At 45.2% G+C, this 20,208-nt stretch overlaps 1 protein-coding gene across 5 annotated transcripts in view; it reads left to right on the forward strand.

Moving 5' to 3' along the window:
* The window catches only part of LOC119146489 (SREBF chaperone), a 68,565-nt gene that overhangs the window by 37,398 nt on the left and 10,959 nt on the right, over positions 1–20,208 (forward strand). For all 5 annotated transcript variants that reach the window (XM_037384249.1, XM_037384248.1, XM_037384250.1 and 2 more), the window contains 9 exons: positions 708–865; positions 4,622–4,842; positions 6,443–6,548; positions 7,584–7,756; positions 8,458–8,584; positions 13,170–13,282; positions 14,186–14,280; positions 18,656–18,754; positions 19,225–19,443. In XM_037384249.1, coding sequence (XP_037240146.1) covers positions 708–865; positions 4,622–4,842; positions 6,443–6,548; positions 7,584–7,756; positions 8,458–8,584; positions 13,170–13,282; positions 14,186–14,280; positions 18,656–18,754; positions 19,225–19,443 — 1,311 coding nt within the window. The remainder of the gene's footprint in view (positions 1–707; positions 866–4,621; positions 4,843–6,442; positions 6,549–7,583; positions 7,757–8,457; positions 8,585–13,169; positions 13,283–14,185; positions 14,281–18,655; positions 18,755–19,224; positions 19,444–20,208) is intronic.

Consider the following 20,208-nt stretch of genomic DNA (forward strand, 5'->3'; position numbering starts at 1 on the left):
CTAAAATCATCCTTTGTAACCTGCATTGTTCTTTTTCATTCCGGGGTGTCTCTTAAGTAGAAGTTACCTGTTGGCTTAATGCTTTTGATGCCTCCAGCAATCTGCTCTCTCTGCTTGTGTGCTCTTCTCACTGTGAGTGAAATAATTTGCTGCCTTCTACGCTCCCTGGTGCCACTGAGAGCTTTTTGCACTATGCTGTTAACTTAGGCTGCTGCTGGCTGATTAAATCTTCCCTTTGCTTTGTTGCATAGTTCAGCTAATAGAGCACAAAAGTTCTGGCTGCCACAGCACGTCGGTGCTGCAGTCCCTAGAGCAGGGTCAGCAGCCTGGGTACAGAGACCAGGAAGATTCAAACGGCACCCAGCAGAATCGACACAGGCTGGGGGATCTGCAGTGTTGTGAGAGGCAGTGAGTCCCTGCTCCTGCCTTTCATCCCAGTACCAAATTCAGCAGGAGCTGGGAGCCTCTGCCTCACAAAGAAGTGCAACGGACTGATGCCAAAATGGTCAGTGGCATTTTGCCTTTTTGAGAAACAGACTCTTTTTGTTCTTGCGAGGTTGGTACTGTCATGTTTCACCTCTAATTTGGGAAAGGAAAATATAGGCTGGCAAACCCCTTCCTGAAAGGTTGCCAAGCTGTGGTCTAATTCTGCTAAGCAGCTTCCCACTCACTGTGTGTTTTCATTCTCCCTCTCGTTTTCCCCACAGTATGTTGGTGCTCCCGTGGCCTACATTCAGCAGATCTTTGTGAAAGCTACAGTCTCCCCATGGCAGAAGAACTTCCTTGCTGTTGATGTATTTCGTTCACCCCTCTCCCGCGTCTTCCAGCTAGTGGAGGAGATCAGAAACCATGCCCTGAGAGACAGGTAATTACTGTTTGTTGAAGTTTGTGTAGAAGGCAGACTGGCCACTGTTGTACACACCTAGCTTCTAAATTACCACACATGTCTGATTATTAGCTTTAATTTTGTAAGATTCTCAAAATAAAAAAAAAAAAATAAAAAAAAAGAGATGTTACTGCTAACAAGTGATATCATATCCATCCAGTGCTTAGAGCTGTTTGCCTTTTGTGCTAGAGAACTTGCCTTTCCTCTAGCCACCTAAAATTGTCAGGAACCTTCCAGTCAGAGTCCTAGGCAGAGAGGTCTGGAAGCTTCCAAGGTTATACCCGTTACAGGAGACAGTAGTGTCATATAATCCCTTCTTAAGTGTGCAAGCTTCATATTAAAGCAAGTTCATTTGACCCTACTGTGCCTGCTGTGAAGATCTAGAATTTCAGGTGGTCAGGAACTTTCTTCTGATTTTTCACTTTGGCTCTATTTAGGACCAGTTTATACCTGCTTGTTTTTGTCCTGACACAGTCTTTGTACAAAATCAGTTTTCCTCTGCTTCCAGATATTTACAGGGACAACTCATGCTCCCCACCCCAAATCCTTGTTTGTTAAGCTAAACATATGAAACTCTTGGCTTACCCTGGTAAGACAGCTCTGTATTCAGTTTGTCATCCTGGTTCCTCCTCTTGGCACTGTTAGCATTTCCTTCCTGAATGTGGGAGATGAGAACTGTAGACAGTATTCTCAGAGAAGTCTCATTTGTGTGTTATTTTCTGTGGAAATGCCCCTCCTGAAATACAGTGAGATTGCAGGTCCATTTTTCATGGCCAGTCACATCAATTTCACACATTATGAAGTGATTGATTAATGTCTCCCATGTCCTGCTCTGTCATTTCCAGCTGATGAGCTCCTGCCTTATAGCAGAAACTGTTTTTAGTCCCCAAGTGCATGATCTTGTAATTTGTACTGTTAATAGAAAGGGGATTAAATTTATTCCAGCCCTCGCATCATCCATTTCAGATACTCTGTTCCTTTTCTGTATTAACAGTGTTTCTCTATTTTGTGTTGTTGGCAGATGTCCCCATATCTTATTCCAGGGTTATTTAAAAAAAAAAATAAAAACCCTGGTTCTCTGAACTATCTGTGACAAATTCCACTTTGTTTTCCTTGATACTGGTGGTTCTCCTTTCAGCAGCTACATGACCGTTTCCCTCATAACCTAGTTCTTTACTGCATCACGATTTTTGTGCTAACTTTCATGTCTTTCCTGTGAATTGAACTAAAGCATTTTCTGTGTGGTGCTGCATCAAAAGCTTTGAGGCCCCAGTAGCTGAGATCTGCTGTGCTTTCCCCATCCAAGAAGTCAGGCATTTTAAAGAAAAGACAGCTCAGATTAGTTTGGCATATTCTCTCTTTGTAAACCAAGAATGCATTTTACACACATTAATTTGCCTCTGAGTTTTTTTGAAATAAGTTTTCCTTCAAGTTCTGAGTTTTTATCTGTGGTCAGATTCTTGGCTGTGTTTACTTTCTAAGGACCAAAAGGCTTCCTTACTTGTCTCTCTGTGTTCAGTGGGAATAATGATGCTGAGAACAGGCCAAGTGTGGTGAAAAATGGTGGGATTAGAGTCTGATCATCTCCTAGCTTTTCAGCCAGGAGCTTGCTTTATTCTTTGTCCCCTAACTCACATGGGTAGGGAAGATTTACTGTTTATTCATACTTCCTTGACAGCGTTCTTCATTGCTTCATTTTTGAGTGTCTGCTTTACTACTTTTCCTGGTGATTTGTCCTTTGTTTTAAACCATTCCTTGCAAGCTAGCTGTCTGCTTTCTCTGTGGTCATTTTTTAGAAATGCCGTTTATGCTGTTAAATTTGGAGCTCTTCCCTACCAGCTCACAAAGCCTTGGCACTGACATTCTTTCTGTGTTTTCAGTCTGTCTTCTCCTTTATCATATGTGTGACTTTTGATAGTAATCTGTATGTAATTGCCAATTGCAGTTAGAAACAGCTTACTCCCAGGGAGTCTGTTGTCTTCTCATTATCTCCCCTTGGTGTTGCCCTTGATGAACAGCAATGCAGCGTGGAAGCAAAATTAATCTTACATAGCCACCAGAAGGAAAAGACTTAAGCACTTAGACCGAAACCTTGGGATAAGAGCTCCCATTTTGGTGACAGACTTGGATATTTCAGGAAACATCTAACTCTGAGACAAATAGTGAAGGTATCTTAAAAGTCATTATGAAGTTCCTTGTTGTCAGTTGCTTTTTTCAGTATCAAAGTTAAGTGCAACTGATTTTCTTAATATGAAAAAAGGCCTTCTTTTATACTAAAGTACAGAAGGAGCTGAAGATTATTGATAACTGGATGGGAAACACAAGGCGAGTGCTTAACAACTTTGAGCAGCCATCATTAGTAAAAAGCCAGAAGTGACCTGAAATTTGTAGTTTGCTTCAGTTCATGTTTTTAGGTCTCACTGCTTCCACAACCTACTGGTAGGGATGTTAGCTGCATGTGTTTGCTTCAGAAATGACTGTACATAGGCTTATCTGCAGTATAAACTGTCATCACTGTTCTGTTTCAGAGTTGGGTAAAGCTGAAATACAAAAGAAGAGCTGTCTTACTCTTCCTGGAGCTATTATCAGAAGCATCACTGCATCAGTTCCTTTAAATTATCTTTCAGAAAGCTTTTATTCCTGTAAACACAGTATTTTTGAGCATGTTTTCTAGTATTTTCTTTTGATAGCTGTGACGTTCCTAGGTATCTCGCCATGTGGTGACAGGGTATAGATTCTGGAGGGAGTTTTCACAAAGACATAGCTCAAATCATCGTTGGTTTCCACGTTTGCTCTTTGTAGTCATTATAGAAAAAAAACTCCTCTAGAGAAGGCATTTTACAGTAGGACTCTAACTGATCTGTCTTCTGGAGCCACCTTCTCTGTTATCTGTGAGGCTGGAGCCAGGGAAGACTGGTTTCTTGTGTCTTAACTTAGCCTTTGTTAAATATACCCGTCCTGTGCAGATCCCACCGGTTGCCCAACTCATGCTGAGGGAATTGTTCTCCTCTGGACCAGCAGCTCTTTCTTATCTAGCCAAAGAGCGCACTGGCAGGTTTGGGCACTAAACGTTCGCAATCAGATCCCGTTGTGAGCCCAAGCTGAGTCTTGCTTCTTTACTAGCTGATAAGGATTATGTAATTGTGTTAAAATGAAGTTGGGGGAACAAACACAAGTTCCAGTTCATACCAGTTACACCTCTATTAACTTCTGAACCTGTAAGGCTTTTTCTGTTCCATACAATGCAGAGGAATTCTGAAAACATTTTGCACAGCTGCTGATATTGAATCCTTTGTACATCTTAGAGCACTCTGTACACCTTAAATGCGCCACCTCAGGAAGGCTAATAAAGATTTCTGTAAGATGTCCCAACGCCAGTGGGGAAAGAGGTATGCAGAGGAGTTTAAGGTCTTTGAAGAATTCCAGGGAGACAGTTTCTTTTGTCAACTGGGGGTATCTTAAATGCGGAACTGAAAATTGAGGCACGCAAGATGGGCAAAGAGTGAAAGCTGGGTGGCCAGACAGTATGCAGAGAAATGGCAGTGGGGTTCTAGAGTCTGTACACCCATTGCAGTGGGATCCTGCTCTATGGCCCGAGGCTCTCGATCCTTGGTTATAAAGAACAAAGGCAGTAACGTGGTGATTGCAGGTCCTTGGGGTATTCATCTCGGCACCTTTGCCTTTTGTTGGTGAGAGCTGCAACACACACGGCAGTGTCTAACATTTGTGTTTCAGTTCTGGTGTCAAAAGCTTGGAGGAAGTTTGCCTTCAGGTAACAGATCTTCTGCCTGGCCTCAAGAAGCTGCGGAATCTGCTCCCCGAACACGGCTGCCTCTTACTGTCTCCAGGGAACTTCTGGCAGAATGACCGAGAGCGATTTAATGCTGACCCAGATATTATCAAAACCATCCACCAGCATGAACCAAAGACATTACAAACATCAGCTACTCTCAAAGGTAAAACAATGGAGTGCCAGAGAAGCTGTGATGAATGCCTACAGCTTGCATCGCTGTTTTGTCCTTGGTATCTGCAACATCTAGATGGGCAATATTACCAAATTGGGTGGCATTTTGTTACTCACAGCATCTGAAGCAAAGCTACCAAATATATGTCGTTTCTCATTTTATATCTGTATTTGACCCCAGTTCTCTTATTTGTGGAAAGTGAATTAATTCACTCAGACTCCTTTCTGTAGGTGTAAAAATAGCGGGTAACTTGTCTGAGTCTTTTTGTTCCCCTTAGTCTACATATGCTCTGTCTTTTTCTGTCGTGCTACTGTGTGTTGTACTCAAAGACTGCCTCATTGTCACAGATAAATGAACATTCATCCTGTGGCCTCTTGTGCATTCACTGATAGCTCCTTGCATATAGCCCAAGCTGACACTGGATATTATGAAAGTATTTTTCTCTCTTAATTAAAAAAACCCACCTCTGGCTGTGTCTGGGATCATACTGTTTAGTGGTTCCATAAGGCCAGAGAAAGTGCTGTTCCTTTGGTTTTAAAGGAACTTTATAGATCTCAGAAAGCCTGTCATGTGTCATGTCTGAAAAGTGATTTCATAACCCTAAAGGAAGTTGTTTTAAAGGTTGTTTTTTGAACATACAGAGTGCATGCACGCTGTGGTTTGGACGCATGGAGCCTCTCTTTGAGAACTCATTCACAAACGAGATAGTGATCCACAGTATCCTGGGAGATCCTGAGAACAGTGACAGTGTTCTCATTGTGGGTGGTTTTTTGTAAGTCTGCATTTTAGCGCGCAAGTTTAAACAGTGGAGACATTAAATAGTCCTTTACAATGCGAAGTCTTCCTGGAACCTCTGGTTCAAATCACACACTGACATGCACAAAAACCAAGCATCCAAGGTTTTTTTGGCTTCATCCTTAAAGATGATGCCAGTCTTCTCTTTTGAAGGATGGATTGGGTGCCCACTTGACGTGCCTGTATGCTAACACACAGAGCATGGGGAGCGAAGAGGAGGAATTGGAAATGTGTGCAGTTGGAGGGCTACAACCTCAGCCAGCTGACAGAGGTGGTGTGGGGTAGTTCGCAATACTGGAATGCTGCTGTAGGTAGGGAGACACAGGCTTTTCAGGAAGGACATGCCGGGAGGGTGAGGAGTTGTCCTTTGTGTGAGTGAGCAGCGGGCACATGTGGACCTTGGCTTAGGAGCAAGAGAGCTAGTTGAGAGCTTATGGGTTAGGGTTAGAGGGCAAACCTTGGCTGCTGCAGACTGCCCAGTCAGGAAGAAGATGACAGACAACTTCCCCACAGGAAGGAAGATTTTTCTTGCATTTAAAGAGAATTTCCTGTGTTTTCATTTGTGCCCATTGCCTCTTGTCCCATCAGTGGGCACCCTTGAGAAGAGATGCTGCTGCTTTACTCTCCTGCATAAAATATTTATCCACATTAATAAGGTCTCACCAGAGCACTGAGAAAGCACTTCCTATAAGAACATTCGGCATTTGGCATTCTTCACAATGAACACCTCCTGTATCCCATCTTTTTTGTTTATTTGTTGTTATCCTAATGTTTCATTCATACTGTGGTTTTGCAGATCTGTTGTTTGGACTCCCTGGGAAGTACAGCGGGGTGAACCTCTATAATAGGAAGCGAGTGGTATCATACACTGTCACACTGGGTCTCCAGCGATATGATTCCAGGTAAGGAGCTTTAGCTGTGCTAGTTCTGTGTTAGGGATCCCTTGTTCAGTTCTTGGCAAGTTTGCTGTTTTCTCTGCTCTGATTATTGTTATATTCTGCTTTGATCTCCATTTTCATGTGTGTTATAGAGTACGTTAGGATCTTCTGAATGTGCTGTGGAAAAACAAGTTGCTGTTTTTAGGAGAAAACTTGCTGTGTTTTAAGGAAATAAAATACTATCAGTTCTCAGTTTTTCTTTAAAGAAGTGTGTGTGTGTGTATATATATATATATATATATAATATATATATATATATATAAAATAACCAAAGCTGCCAATGGGAGTTCCTCTGATGATGGCTTCATCAGAGCATCTGCACACAGAGCTGTCATTGTTGCGGCCAAGGCCCAGTAGGTCTGTTTTGACCCAGTTCCTGCTACACAGAGTTGTTTGCTTTCCAGTAAGCACTAATTCAGCTGGTACAAACTGTGAAACCCCTTTGGCACTGCTGGCAAAGCTGGCTTGGATTGAGTGGATCTGAGGACTAAATGCTCTGCGCAGTGCTGCACAGAATTCCCCAAGGGATGCGTAGGACAGAATTGGCAGCACAGTAGTTGAAACTTGCTCTGCTGCTGCCCATGCAGGCACCCTTCAGCCTCAAGGACTGTCAGTAGCACCTTTCATCAGATATCCTTATGTAAAATTCAGGGGATGTTTGAGACTACAGCATGCTCTGTTCCCCCCAGGGCCAAGATTTTGGATGATGAGCCTTTGCTTTAAACAGTTTTGCTGAGTCTTCACAGCTGTCTTTGAATCTTCGTAGAAATCAAGGTCTGTGAGATTGCCACAGTACGTATGTGACAGATGTAGTTTGGTCTACAGAGGAGCAGACTTAGGAGTCAGGCCTAGGGAGAACAGTGTTTTTGTGTGAAGTCTGTGTGGACCTATGGAGTTTCTTCCTACCTGCTCTGTACCCACTGAGCTCCTCCTTGGAACTGTGTGCTGGTTGCTGGGTACAGTGTTAAGTGACATCCTCCTGCTTGCTTCTCACCTCAGGTTCCTCAGCAGCCTCCGCTCTCGCCTCAAGCTGCTGCATCCCAGCCCTAACTGCACACTGCGAGAAGAGAACATTGTTCATGTCCACTTCAAGGAAGAGATTGGCATTGCTGAGCTGATACCCCTCGTCACCACCTACATTATACTCTTCGCTTACATCTACTTCTCCACACGTAGGTTTGTGGGGTGGAGAGCCTTGAGGGGAGAGCAAGCTAATAAGTCACCTGTACACCTGCCAGCTGAATATATGTAAGGGGTCAGTGGTGCGGTGCCCTTTCCCTGGCTGCGGATAAGAGAGACTCCTGTCCATAGCACTGCAGTTCCCTCCTGTTCCAGCAGGAAAGGTGTTGGTGAAATTTTACCCTGAACTGTCATGTAGAGAATTAGTAGTCCTGTTTATGTGACTTTGGCTAATTTGTCCCTCTTAGCCAGTGTGGTGTTATTCCTTGTGATGTATTTTGAGGTGTTTGCTGTCTTGGGCAGCTGTAAAATGCCATACTAATGACATTTTTTCCAGTTTATAGAGATGAATTTGTTGTCAGACAGGTCAAATACATGTTCTGAGCTGGTGGTTTTAGACCTTACTAGCCACATTTTTTCCTTTTTTCATGCTTCAACAGTGCTGTACTGGAACTAGCTGGGAGCTCCAGGCCGTGCATTAGCCTCTGTCCCACCCTTGTTACAGTACCTCGTACCTACTGGGAGGAGCTGGGAGCTGCATCTCAGACATTGAGACTGAACTACCATGACTTCTGGGTTGCAGGCTATTAAGCTACCTGCTGATACAAGTCAGGATGAGGATCCCTTCTTAATTTTTTACTAATATGTAATTTTCTTCTGCTTGGTAACTGAGATTTTGCATTCTGTTTTTCAGGGAAGATTGACATGGTGAAGTCGAAATGGGGTCTGGCACTGGCAGCAGTCGTGACAGTGCTCAGCTCTCTGCTCATGTCCGTTGGGCTGTGCACGCTGTTTGGTTTGACACCTACTCTTAATGGAGGGTATGTTTCCATCACAAAGCCTCTTCCTAAAGAAGGGTAGAGGGAGGTGAAATCACTTGAAAACAGTTGTGAAATGCTTAATCTTTAAGACCTTGTATTTTTCAAATAAGCTTATGTGATACTGTTCTACACACTGCTGTGCAGAATCACCATCAGATGCTCTCCTGGGCTGAATGTGGGCCATGTGTCTCTGCTGGCCAGCAGATTGCCCTGACTGGGTCTCAGTCTTCCTGGGGATGCCTGACTGCTTAGCTGTTGGCTCTTTCTGCCTAAAGCAGAAGGGAGTTGTTGGGACAACGTCTTATTCATAACTTGATTTCCTGGCAGCTACATAGGCTCCAACATACATTCCTCCTGCAGTGACTTGTCATAGCATCCAGAAGGGCTTGTTACTGTTTCTCTGGCTGATGGAGGTTTATTACATTTACTCAGAAAAATCTTTAAAGGTGGCAGAACTGACCTGTTTATTTGTGCTTGGGAGGCTACCTGGGTGACTTTGCCCCCACCGCTGATAGCTGTCAGCTCTTCTCTTAACTGGGGTTCCTGTATGTGTTAGAGTTGGCATTTGGGATTTCTGATGTGGTTACTGCCGTGCATTGTATTTGTGCCAAGCTGAAAACCCCTGAGAATGCTCTAACTGGCACCTCACCTACCCATTACTCATTAATTAAAGTTCAGTTCAGGATTGTTCTTTTGATTTTCAGTTCCCTTTCCTAAGTAGTTAAGGAAATATCTACCATTTTCTTCCCATCTCCTCCTTGCAGCTATATACCATAGGAACAATGAAAAGTCTTGACCCACAAGGAAGACTCCTCAGTGCTGGTGATAGTTTACCAGAAGCCAGAGACAAGTGAAAGAATTCCTCTCCTAGAAGCCTAAAAGGGCTATGAATAATCGGCTTCAGAAAATGAAATATGTGTTGTTTCTGGTTTTACTGCTGTGGTGTCTTGGAACTTTTAATTGTGGATCATCACAGTGTTATTCTGTGAGCTGTACAAATAAACCCGATAGGATCCACTGGGAGTTGTATGATTTTAATGCAAGAAAAAAGGTGATACTTGGATGCGGATGAGTGGGAGGAATCCAAGGCAACAGTTTTGGTTAGTGCAATGACCAAGGCCTTTGCTATCACCCTTACTGTTGTCACACAGAAGGGCTAAACTAACCTAGTTATTCCTCCTACAGGATAGAAAGAGTTAATTCAGTCCTTATTTCTAGAAATTATTAAATGATTGCATGGACAGTTTTGTGTGGGGTTGAAACTTAATTCTTGCAGTACTTCATAGATTATGTCTGATTAGGTGGAAGACCCTTGGATTCTGTGGTGATGGGGTGTGATGACATTGAGGTTTTTTTTACTTTTGGTGAGTGACCTTTTCCTGATTCTCTGGTGCCTGCCGGAGCACTTTCCCTCTAGTTACATGATTCCCCGGTGGGAACAGAGTGTTCTTGGTGTGTCATATACCAGTGGCGGCGTGCTAGGATTTGGCCAGCTTAGGCTGCAGTCTGGTTAAACTTTGATCAGCCTTTCAGCCTTTTTTTGTCTGTTTTGTTTACAGCAGAGCCTTCCAGATGTGGGTGTATTCATTTTGAACGGTACCTGTATTTATGATAAGCCTTTTTCCCTCACTGGTTTTTGTAAGATATTAAAATAAAGCTTTGCTGCTTAGAGGTCAGTGTTTGCTTGCCACAGATAGGATATCTGTGCTGGATCTTAACCAGTATCACTCAATTTTTATAATGTAGCAAAATGATTATAGGTGAGGTAGGCATTAGTCTTACTTTACAGGAAAGAAAACTAAGTGGAAATAGGTGACAAGATCTGTGCAGGATAGAAGAAAGAATAAATAGTGAAGTTGAGGAGAGTGCCAGGAGTTCACTAGATGTGGGATTCCTCTGTGCTGGTGGACTGGGAGAGTCTTTAGATTAGAGCCCAGAGCACAAGGCACCAACCCACAAGCTGGCATCTCAGCTAGGTTAGAGGAATCACAATCTGAAACGATAAGATACTACTCCCTGTGGCCTATACAAAAAAGACCTAAACTGACTAGCTCAAATGTGGACAATTGCATTTTAGGTGTGATAAATTGGTAAATCTTCCAGACATTTTGGATAAACCAGAGGTTGTTTCTGTTCCGAAATATATATGGAGTCAGAGAAGATCTGTTTTCTTTATGAGTTAACAGTAGTGTTTCTCTTGACTCTCTGGGATGCTGGATCATGCTATGATGCAGCACCTTCTGGCATCAAAGCAGTAAGTGAAGTGTAAATGTTTTGGTAGATGGATATGATAATGGCATCTCCCTTTGCTCTTCCTCTTGTAAGCTCTTTCTCAGTGTTTGGCACTGTATGGCAGAAAATACAATGAGGATCTCTTGCCATCTGCCTCGCTTTGAATGGGGACAAATGAACTTAGGCTTTGGAGTTGCAGGGCATGAGCAGCTTGTGTTTGTCCTGCACAGTCACATTGCTCTTCAAGAAAAGCTGATGTCTCGTTGCATTTAAACTGCCAGTTATTTAACATGAAAACTGCTGACTCGTCAAGGACTATTGAAACTCATAACCTGGGACTATTAGTTAATTATCTCCTGCAGTAGAAGCTACGGTTTAAGTAGGACATAGTTGATGAGAGAATTATGAGTTTTCTTTTCCGTATTTGTACTGCCTTCTGAAGGCTCACTGCAGCTTTTCTGCAAATGGTGCTAGACCCCCTGCCTGTCTTGCAGGACTGTGTATAAGGACATGACTCTGCAAGGACTCTGCAAGAGCATGCCCTTGCAGATAACATGCTCTGCAGGATGGTACACTGCTGTGCTGGGCACCAGAGGTCTCCCTCATGTTTGCTACATTCTCTTTATTTAGAGATTTCCATCCCTAAGGATTACAAAGAGCTTTTCTCACATCTGTCTCCTGTCCTAAAGTACTGCTTGGAGGAGTGACACAGGTTATGAACTGAAAATGCTTTACATAAAGGCAGGACTGAGTTGTGCTTGCTAAATTTTGGATTCTTTGACATTAACAAGAAGTGGCCCATGAGAGGCTTATATCTATTATTTTTTTTTCACTCACTATGGAAATCCACTGCCTGCACAGCTTTAAAACAGGAGGTGAAGGGACCAATGCATTGCAGAATTGTTAGAGCTAAAATTTAGTTAGGATACCTGGAGAAGGGTGCGTGAAGTTAGGGGTTTGGGTTTTTTTATGTAGTCTTGCTTTCAATGGAGCTCTTACTGTTTCGGCTTGCCATTTGTTCAAGGAATCAACTGGAATGAAGTAGCTGAGTTAGCAGTGTTTTTCCCCAGCTGAGCTTGTAAGGTACAGGCTGCTGACAGCTACATCTGTGCAAACATTGTTGAAGCCCATGTCAGATGGCCATAGGCGATCAAAAACAGCATTTGGGAGGGTTGTCCTTGGGGGTTATGGCAGGTAATGACAGAAAGCAGGTGGTGTTCTTCTGAACCCCTGTTGTTTACCCCTCTTGGCTGTTAGTGGTGTGCCAAGGGGTGTGTGCGCATGCACGCACATTCTCCTTTTGGACCCGTACATACTAGCACAGCACAAATCCATTACCCTTCTGCCGGGAAAGCTTTACTGGTTTTGCTTAAGTTTACCTGAAGGAAAATGAAGAGATTTGCTATTTACCATGTTCTGGCACAGAACAGCTTTTTTCTCTCTGATCCGGACTGCAGGTAGTTGAAAGGAGAGAAAAAAATTTAGGGGTGAAAAAAAGAGTTGGATAAATTCATGGTGGTGACCTTGGGTAGTCTTTTCTGCATGCACGTATTCTGAAGGGCAGATCCATTTCAGTGTGTTCTCTTGACTCTTGGGTAGAAACCATCCCTGGCAGAATTTATTTATGCACAAAGCATAGGTACATTTCATGTTGTTCTCAGTGTTGTGTCTTCTGAGCTGCCTGGAGTGCTGGAGAACAGAGCTCCATGCATGTTAATTTATCTCCTCCAAACAGAGAAGCTCCTTCATGTGTCTCCTTTGCTGTCTGAGACTGGATTGCTCACAGCAGCTGCAAGGTGTGGAAGCTTGTGCCCACTGGGTGTCTAAACCAGGCACTGTCCATGCTCTTCCTTGAGAATTTTTTGGGGAAGGTTTTGTATAATATAACGCTTAGCTGTGATTTATCAGAATTTTCACTGTTGATGATGGGACGTGCTCCCTACCCTCTTGTTGCAATGCTTTCTTGCTGACTGATTCCTACTGAGTCTATTGCAGTGGTGTTTGAAGCCTGCCTTTTTGATTTGCACCTCTTTGTACTACATGCTGGAGAGACTCTTAGAGGGGTGCTGTCCCAAACTGGGAAGCATTAAGACTGGTTTAGTGGTGGTCTACGGTGGCCATTTTCCAGAAAATCACGCAGCTTTGCAAAAATATTAATATCTGTCCAGGGCCTATGAAATACAGAACCCTTACCTCATCATAGAGCAGTATTTTATGAGAAGAGATTCGGCTAAGAGCACTGGATAGTGTTTTGTTACCTTGACTTTAGGATGTGTGTTTGCTGCTTAACATTCGTTCTTCCCTTCTTTTTCACCAAGGATCTTATTCTCAGTTCTGGTTCTGTTTCCTCTAGAGAGATATTTCCGTACTTGGTTGTAGTGATTGGCCTAGAGAACGTGTTGGTTCTCACCAAGTCGGTTGTCTCTACGCCCGTTGACCTGGAAGTGAAGCTACGCATTGCCCAAGGTATGCAGCCTGCTCTGGAAAACTGTTAAGGGAAAGCAAATTAGGGCAACCCAAGGACTGGGAGATGGGGAATCATCTTAATTCTGCTCTGTGAAGGAAACAAGAGCTGTGTGTATTGAATGTGAATTGTATTCTATTAGTCGTTTTGTACTGTTTTCGTTAATTCCAAGATCTAATATAAGCCTGTAACTGTGGGCACTGCTTTTTGAGATTGTTGACTGATGCATCAGCTAAACAAGTTTTAAAACATGAGTAAGGGAGAGCTCTATCTCCTGGTATAGTTATTTAGCACCTTGTCTTTGTGTCATGAATATCCTAAGTGCAGTCCACAGGTCATACGAAGTTCTGCTGAGCCTGTGACAAAATTATCTTCTCTATTATGTATACACTCTGTACCTGCATGAGGATTTGAGTGTGCACAAACCATGGATAAAGGGAGTTTGCAAATTTAAAAGGTGTTTCTAAAAGTCAGGGAAGAGAGACTCTGGAGTGTTGGCTAGAAAAATCTACCTAGCTTTGAAAATACAGGTGGTTTGTATCCAGGATCGAAAACAGGACTCAAAACTCATTGGTCCTTTACACTTCTGAATCCCTGTATTGCCCTGTGCAGTACTCTCGGACTGCTTAAATCGGGAGAGTTTTGTGAGCTGAGAAAGTCATCCTGAGCTCCCTCTGTAGTTAATGATAATCCTGCTAATGAAGACATTGGGAGTCTACAGCCCAGTTCTTTGACTTCAATATTCAAAACAGGTCAGATGAATTTTTGCCTGAAAGTGCCTTTTTTGCCTGTCATCTATAGATGCCTAATTTTAAAGAAGGAAAATCCGTTCCTTTTTGCTATGCTCATGTCTGTCCACTGGTGAACAGTCTCCTTTTACCTGGCTTTGCATGTCCTTTCTCCAGGCTTGAGCAATGAGAGCTGGTCCATTATGAAGAATATGGCGACAGAGCTTGGGATCATCTTGATCGGGTATTTCACCCTTGTCCCAGCCATCCAGGTGAGTATGGCTGATCAGCCTGAGTTTGCAGGACAGAGGCTTGGAGGCACTGCAGGAATGCAGCGTGCAGTATTCTGCTCCTCTCTGACTGGTTGGATTAGGAGTCTTTTAGTGGGAAATATGTACATCTATACAATGTGGATCCCTCAGGAGCTAGCCTTCTGTCCAGCAGCTACCCCTGGATTCCCATTCTCCCCAGTTGGGATCCTTCCAGTAGCTGGGCTTACACATTCAGTTCATCCAGTAGCTGCATCCTTGCTCTCCCCAGCTGCTTTACACACACCCCTCCCAGGCCACTCCCCCTGCTCATCAGTAGTCACTAGTGATCGCAGCCTGACATGCATACTCCGATGAGCTTGTGTCACTGGTGACCCAGACACACGGGCTCCTGTGCCCCCATGGTACCTGTTCCAGTTGCTGGTGCTTAGACCCTGCTTGTTCCAGTTGCCGGCACCACAGATGAGCACAGGTGCACAGAGGATGTGTGGGTTTGGAGAGCCTCTCTCATTGACTCGCCATGATGGCTGTCACCCCTGGACCACAGGGCTGTTCGCTTTGCTGTGACAGCCCTGGGAGGAGCTGGAGCAGGGAGTCATTTCCCTCTCCCCCATCCATTCATGCTCCCTGTGTTTGTGGAAATGAGCTTCCTACCACAGAACTTAACGCTGCCCAGTGCCTTTGCTGTGGGCATGCCTTTATTCCAACCTTCAAGTGCCCTTTTGTGAGCTGGCTAATTCACCTTATAAGTGGATGGAAGTTAAAAACAAAACCCTGCTGCGGAATATCTGCTTCAAGAATTAGGGTGGACAGTCTATTTGGGGCTCTTTCACCAGACTGAAATCTGTAGGTTTTTACAACCACAGATAGCACTGTCTCTGTTTCATGCGTGGGTGAACTGAAATCTCAAGGTAGAATGATCTGTCAGGGGTCATGTCATTCGGTCTGTGTTGCACTGAAAATAGATCACAGTGTGTTACTTTCTCTGCTGTACAGTCCTCTTTTCAGGACTGTGCTTGCAGAGTTTTATCAGGAAGCTGACCCATTTGATTTCTGATCCTTGACCAAGCAGGGCTTGTTCCTGGTGAGCTACATGAGGAGAAGCACCATCTAGACAAATCTTCATCACCAATTCCATAGCACCTCTGCAGCCAGGCTTCAGAGAGGTGTCAGCCTGTTGTCTCTGGAAATTTCTAGCAGGCGCAGTCAGCAAGCGAAGGCAGGAGCACCCCAGCATCTACATAGTTGGAGACTGCTCTGGGCACTCGTTAGGTGCTCACTGGCCATGCGTGACCTGCGTGAAGAGGGGTGGGTTGTGTGTACCCTTGCTTTAACACTGGGGGCTCACCAGTAGAGTCTGCAGATTAGAACGTATTATAATCCAAGAAGATGAAACGTTCAGGTTGGACTGGAGCATTGTAGGCTGAGCGTCACCGTTCCTGAGCTTCTCTCTCTATATGCAAGAGGGCAGCAAGACAGGAGCTACAGTAGAATTCCCCAGGCTACAGCCGGCTACCTATTGTGGCCTAATATTTTTTATTTGAAGCCTACTGCAGAGATTGCTCAGCTCAAATGCTGGCATGATCCACCCTTTGAGTCCAAATTAGGCTCATTTGTATGGTGTATTAGCACCTTTTGGCCTCTGCTTGACCTCAGAAAGTGAAACCTGACAGTATGTGTGGAGCGAGTGTGGTGCCAGGAGCCCTGGTGTCTGGGTACCGCTGGGAAGTTCGCTCCGTGTGGCACTCTGCTGTCGAGGAGCTTGCCAGGGTGCACCGATGGCAGGAGCTGGAGGAGTGTGATGAAAGGGACGGGTCAGAGCCATGTAACAGTGTCAGTAGAGCCATGGGAAAAAGGGACACCACACCACACCCCCATATTACTGCAATTAAAGTACTCCTGTTTGTTGCAGTATTTTTGACACCTGTGGTGACATCCACTCTCTGTGCTCCATGCAGTCCTCTCTGTCCTTGGATGCTTGCTTTCTCCAGAGGGGGGCTCTTGCAGGGATGCTGGATGCTGTTAAAGTCTGCTGGCTGCTGTGTGGGGGCTGGCTGCCCCTTGTCTTCATCCCTGAGAGTGAAGGACACTGTACAGATAAGTGCTGTACTCACGTTGCGGAGTCCAAGGACACTGGCAGGAAGAGAGCCAGGCTGCGTAAATCTGGCAGGGACCTTTGCTCCAGGTTGCCGGGGAGCGGGGCAGTGCTGGGTCGGTCAGGTGCTGGCCGGCAGAGGCAGCGCCGGGGGAGGCAGGCGCTCCTGCGCAGAGGGCTTCACCTGCCCCAGCGGCTGTGATGGGTCTTGTCATTTTCCTCAGTTACCCCTTGGCAGTGCAGCGCATTCAGTAGAAGGGAATTTTCTGTTTTCCGTGGCTCTCCTTGTCCTAAAATAGAGTTTGGGTTCAGATGAGAATTGTGCGTTCGCTTTAAATCCCTTGTAACTGTGAGCAGCCGTGAACTGGCCTTGTGTTGCGGTGGGTCAGAGCCCTCTTCCCCTGGCACAGTGTCACCATTGGTCCTGAGGTGCTGCAGGGCTGCATGCTGTGAGGGCTCCTCCTGTGCTTCCCACCCCTTACCCACTACCTTGTGCTGAAGTTCACACACTGATACCCCGGTCCTGCACCCACTGAGATCACTTTGGGTTTGCCATAGGGTGTGCGGTATCCAAGTGTAAGAAGATTTTAGATTTCCAGGCCTAGCGCAGCGTCAGATGTCTCTGACCCTAAGCGGAGCAAGTGCAGGTATTAACAGAATCAGTATCTCTCGATGCAGAGCCTGCCATTTGTGGAGCCTGTTTGCAGAGGTCTGGGTGAATTCCAGATGGCTGTTGATTTCCTTCTGGTTTTCTCCTTGAGAGAGGAACCTGTGTTGTGTTTTCATCCCTCTACTTCCCTCTCCTGCTAGATGTTGTGGAAGGGGCTAAAGAGAAAAAAAACATTGGAACCTGCTGCTCTTGCTGGGAGGTTTCGGGAGGGGCAGCTGACCTGATGGGTAGTCTCACTTCATATCACACCGATTTTTCGACAACAAGCAGCTGATTGCTTATGTTGAACAGTTTGGACATGATGGGGAGGCTTCAGGGTTTAAGAGGTTTTGGATAGCCTTTCATGCTCTCCCTTTCCATTTCCCTGTGCTGATATGGACATCCAGCCTTATGCAAGAAGCTGAGGCACACATGGGAAGGAGGGGAACAAAAGAAATGAATCTCTGTGGCCTCTCTCCTCCCCCTCTTAGGTGGATGTGCCCTGGCTTGGTGTGCAGGCAGTGAGCATGCCACACCTGAGGCACCAGCAGGCAGGCAGCCGGTGTTTGCCAGCTCTGTACTGCAGGTGAGGGCCAGAGTCTTTAATCTGTTGTTTAGCCCAAGGTTCTTACTCCTGCTTACGTTCAGCTTTCTTGAGCTCTCCATGTTTACTAGATCCTTTTTGGGTCCTGGTAGAAATTTGTACCTCCAAGGGGAGCCAGACGCCTCTCAAAAATATTTTAGTTCTATGTTGCTGGGAAGTTTTGAATGTAGTGGGGGAGAGAGGATGGCGCTTGGCAGTAATGGGGATTAGGGTAAGAGATACATTGTTTTATCGGGATGATAGGGGAGTCAACAGCATTTCTGCCGCTGGGCAGTGTCATAATCCTGATTTCTGCAATGGCACCTGCTGGGGAAGTGGAGCATTACAAGAAGTTTAAGGAACACCGGTTTTTGCAAACGTTTCCCATGTGGTTGTTGTTCAGAGAACTCTCTGAGAGTGGGCATGGAACTTTTCTTCCAGGGGCATAGGAATGAAATTTGCCCGTCAAGCACACATTAACCAGAAGTGTGATTTAAACAGAAATGGTTTAGCTGGGGCCCTGGAGAACGGCTACAAGCAAGTACGTAGATGTGCAGTGACTCCAGCGGTCGGTTTGTCTTTGGTTGGAGAGTGATTGATCCGGTTCCTGAGCAACCTGTGTTCCTGGAGGAATTTTAAATCAGGGCTGAGGTTTATTGATAAAGTTCAGGAAACTGTCACCGTTGGGGGCTGTTTGGCCTTATGATTTGAATGTGTGGGCAGGAGGCTGAGAGCTCTGGCTGCAGCCCTGCCACCGCTTTGTGAACTGGGAAAGCATCCTCTGCTGGTTTTTCCTGTGGTGCTTTGATGTTTTATGGCTAAGAAGAACAAGGAATGCGAATCCGGATAAATACGCTCTTGGCTTCTCACATGGACTTTTCTAGCACTGAACTCTCAACTATTACAAAATATCGATAATAGGATTTGTCAGTAAAATAGACTCAGGCCTGCACTCTGGGCAAGAGTTTGCTGAGTTTCCCTTTTTCTGAAGTTGAAATATTTACCGCTGTCTCCGCAGCTGCCGTAGCTAATCAGTGTGTCCTGTCTGCAGGAGTTCTGCCTCTTCGCTGTGGTCGGCCTGGTGTCTGACTTCTTTCTGCAGATGTTTTTCTTCACTACCGTGCTGTCCATTGACATTCGCCGTATGGAGGTAAGGAAGGGCCAAGAACCCTTTTTTCTTGGTTTTTTTTTTGGTTTGTTTTTTTTTAAAAAAAAAAAAACCCCGAGGGTTTTTCCTTGGATTTTCCTTCTCTGCTATTGCGGAAGGATTAAAGGAAGCACAGCCCGTGATTTTTCATTTTCTAAACAGAAAAAACAGAGTCATGTAAGTTCCAGGGCAGTACTTGCTTGGTTATGCAGGGACTGGGGACAGGACACTTGAGGAAACAAGGCATCCTTGGGTATATAAAAACGTGCAGATTTAGGGTAGATGGGCTTGAAGGAGACATGGTCACAAAGCAGATGACCGCAGCTGAATGAAGAAGAGAGTGTGTGCTGGAGAGAAGCTGGGACAGACTGACATCAAGGTGAAGGTGGGAACTCAAACACAGGCATGCGTGCACATTTCTTTCAAGGGACCTCACCACCTCGGCTCTCACACGTTTGCTTTTCTCTTGGCAGCTCGCTGATCTGAACAAACGGTTGCCAGCAGAAGCCTGCATGCCCCCAGCGAAGCCTGTCAGCCGCTCTCAGCGCTACGAACGCCAGCCAGCTATGCGACCTGCCACCCCCCACACCATCACCCTGCAGCCGTCATCTTTCAGGAACCTGCGCCTGCCAAAGAGGCTGCGGGTCATTTACTTCTTCGCCAGGACACGGCTGGCCCAGAGACTTATCATGGTACGGCATGTGGTGTCTGTCACCTGCTGCCCCTTCCTGCTGGACATGAACCCAGCCCAAATAGGCTTTGGGGGAGGGAAAGCCCAATGTTTTCATGCGTCCTTGTTCCCCTGTAAGATTTATGCTGCCCACGGTAAACACAGTTCAAGAAGTACTTCCCTAAGAACATCGTTCTGCATGCATTGGCTCCAGGCCTCTGCCGCTTGCATGATGTTTGGGTGGTAGTGGGTAATTTTCTGATAATTGCTTTGAGACAAAAATCTGCTTTTATATGAGCAGATTTTCAAGGACCATGTGAGTGGAGAGAAAAGATTTTTATAGAGCAGAAATCATGTTTTCTTTCTGCAGATAATGTGGACTAAAGACATGGAGGTATTTTGCTACATGAAAGACTAAGGCTTTTCCTTTTGCAGGTGTAACTGCAGCAGTTACACTGGTTACTGCCCCTGCTTGTCCCCCCACTTCCTGTTCTGGATGTCTGTAATGGAAGTGGAGGAATTTGTGTGTTCCTCAGCTCTACAAACCATAGTCCAGTCTGTTACTGTCAATTACATCGATGGCAGTTCAAGTTAAATTAATATATCGGTCTGTGAGCCATGGCTGCTACAGTAGGTCCTGCAGAGCTCCTGAGCCAGAACCCTGAATGAAGCCTTTCCTGCCCTGTCTGAGAGTGGCAGAGGTGCTGTGCCAGCTGCCAGCAAGCAGTCTCGTCCCTGCTCTGCATCTGTGTGGGAGGAATGGGGTTCTTACCATCAGGTTGAGTTG

Source organism: Falco rusticolus, chromosome 4 (assembly GCF_015220075.1).
Source record: "Falco rusticolus isolate bFalRus1 chromosome 4, bFalRus1.pri, whole genome shotgun sequence".
NCBI classification, from domain to species: domain Eukaryota; kingdom Metazoa; phylum Chordata; class Aves; order Falconiformes; family Falconidae; genus Falco; species Falco rusticolus.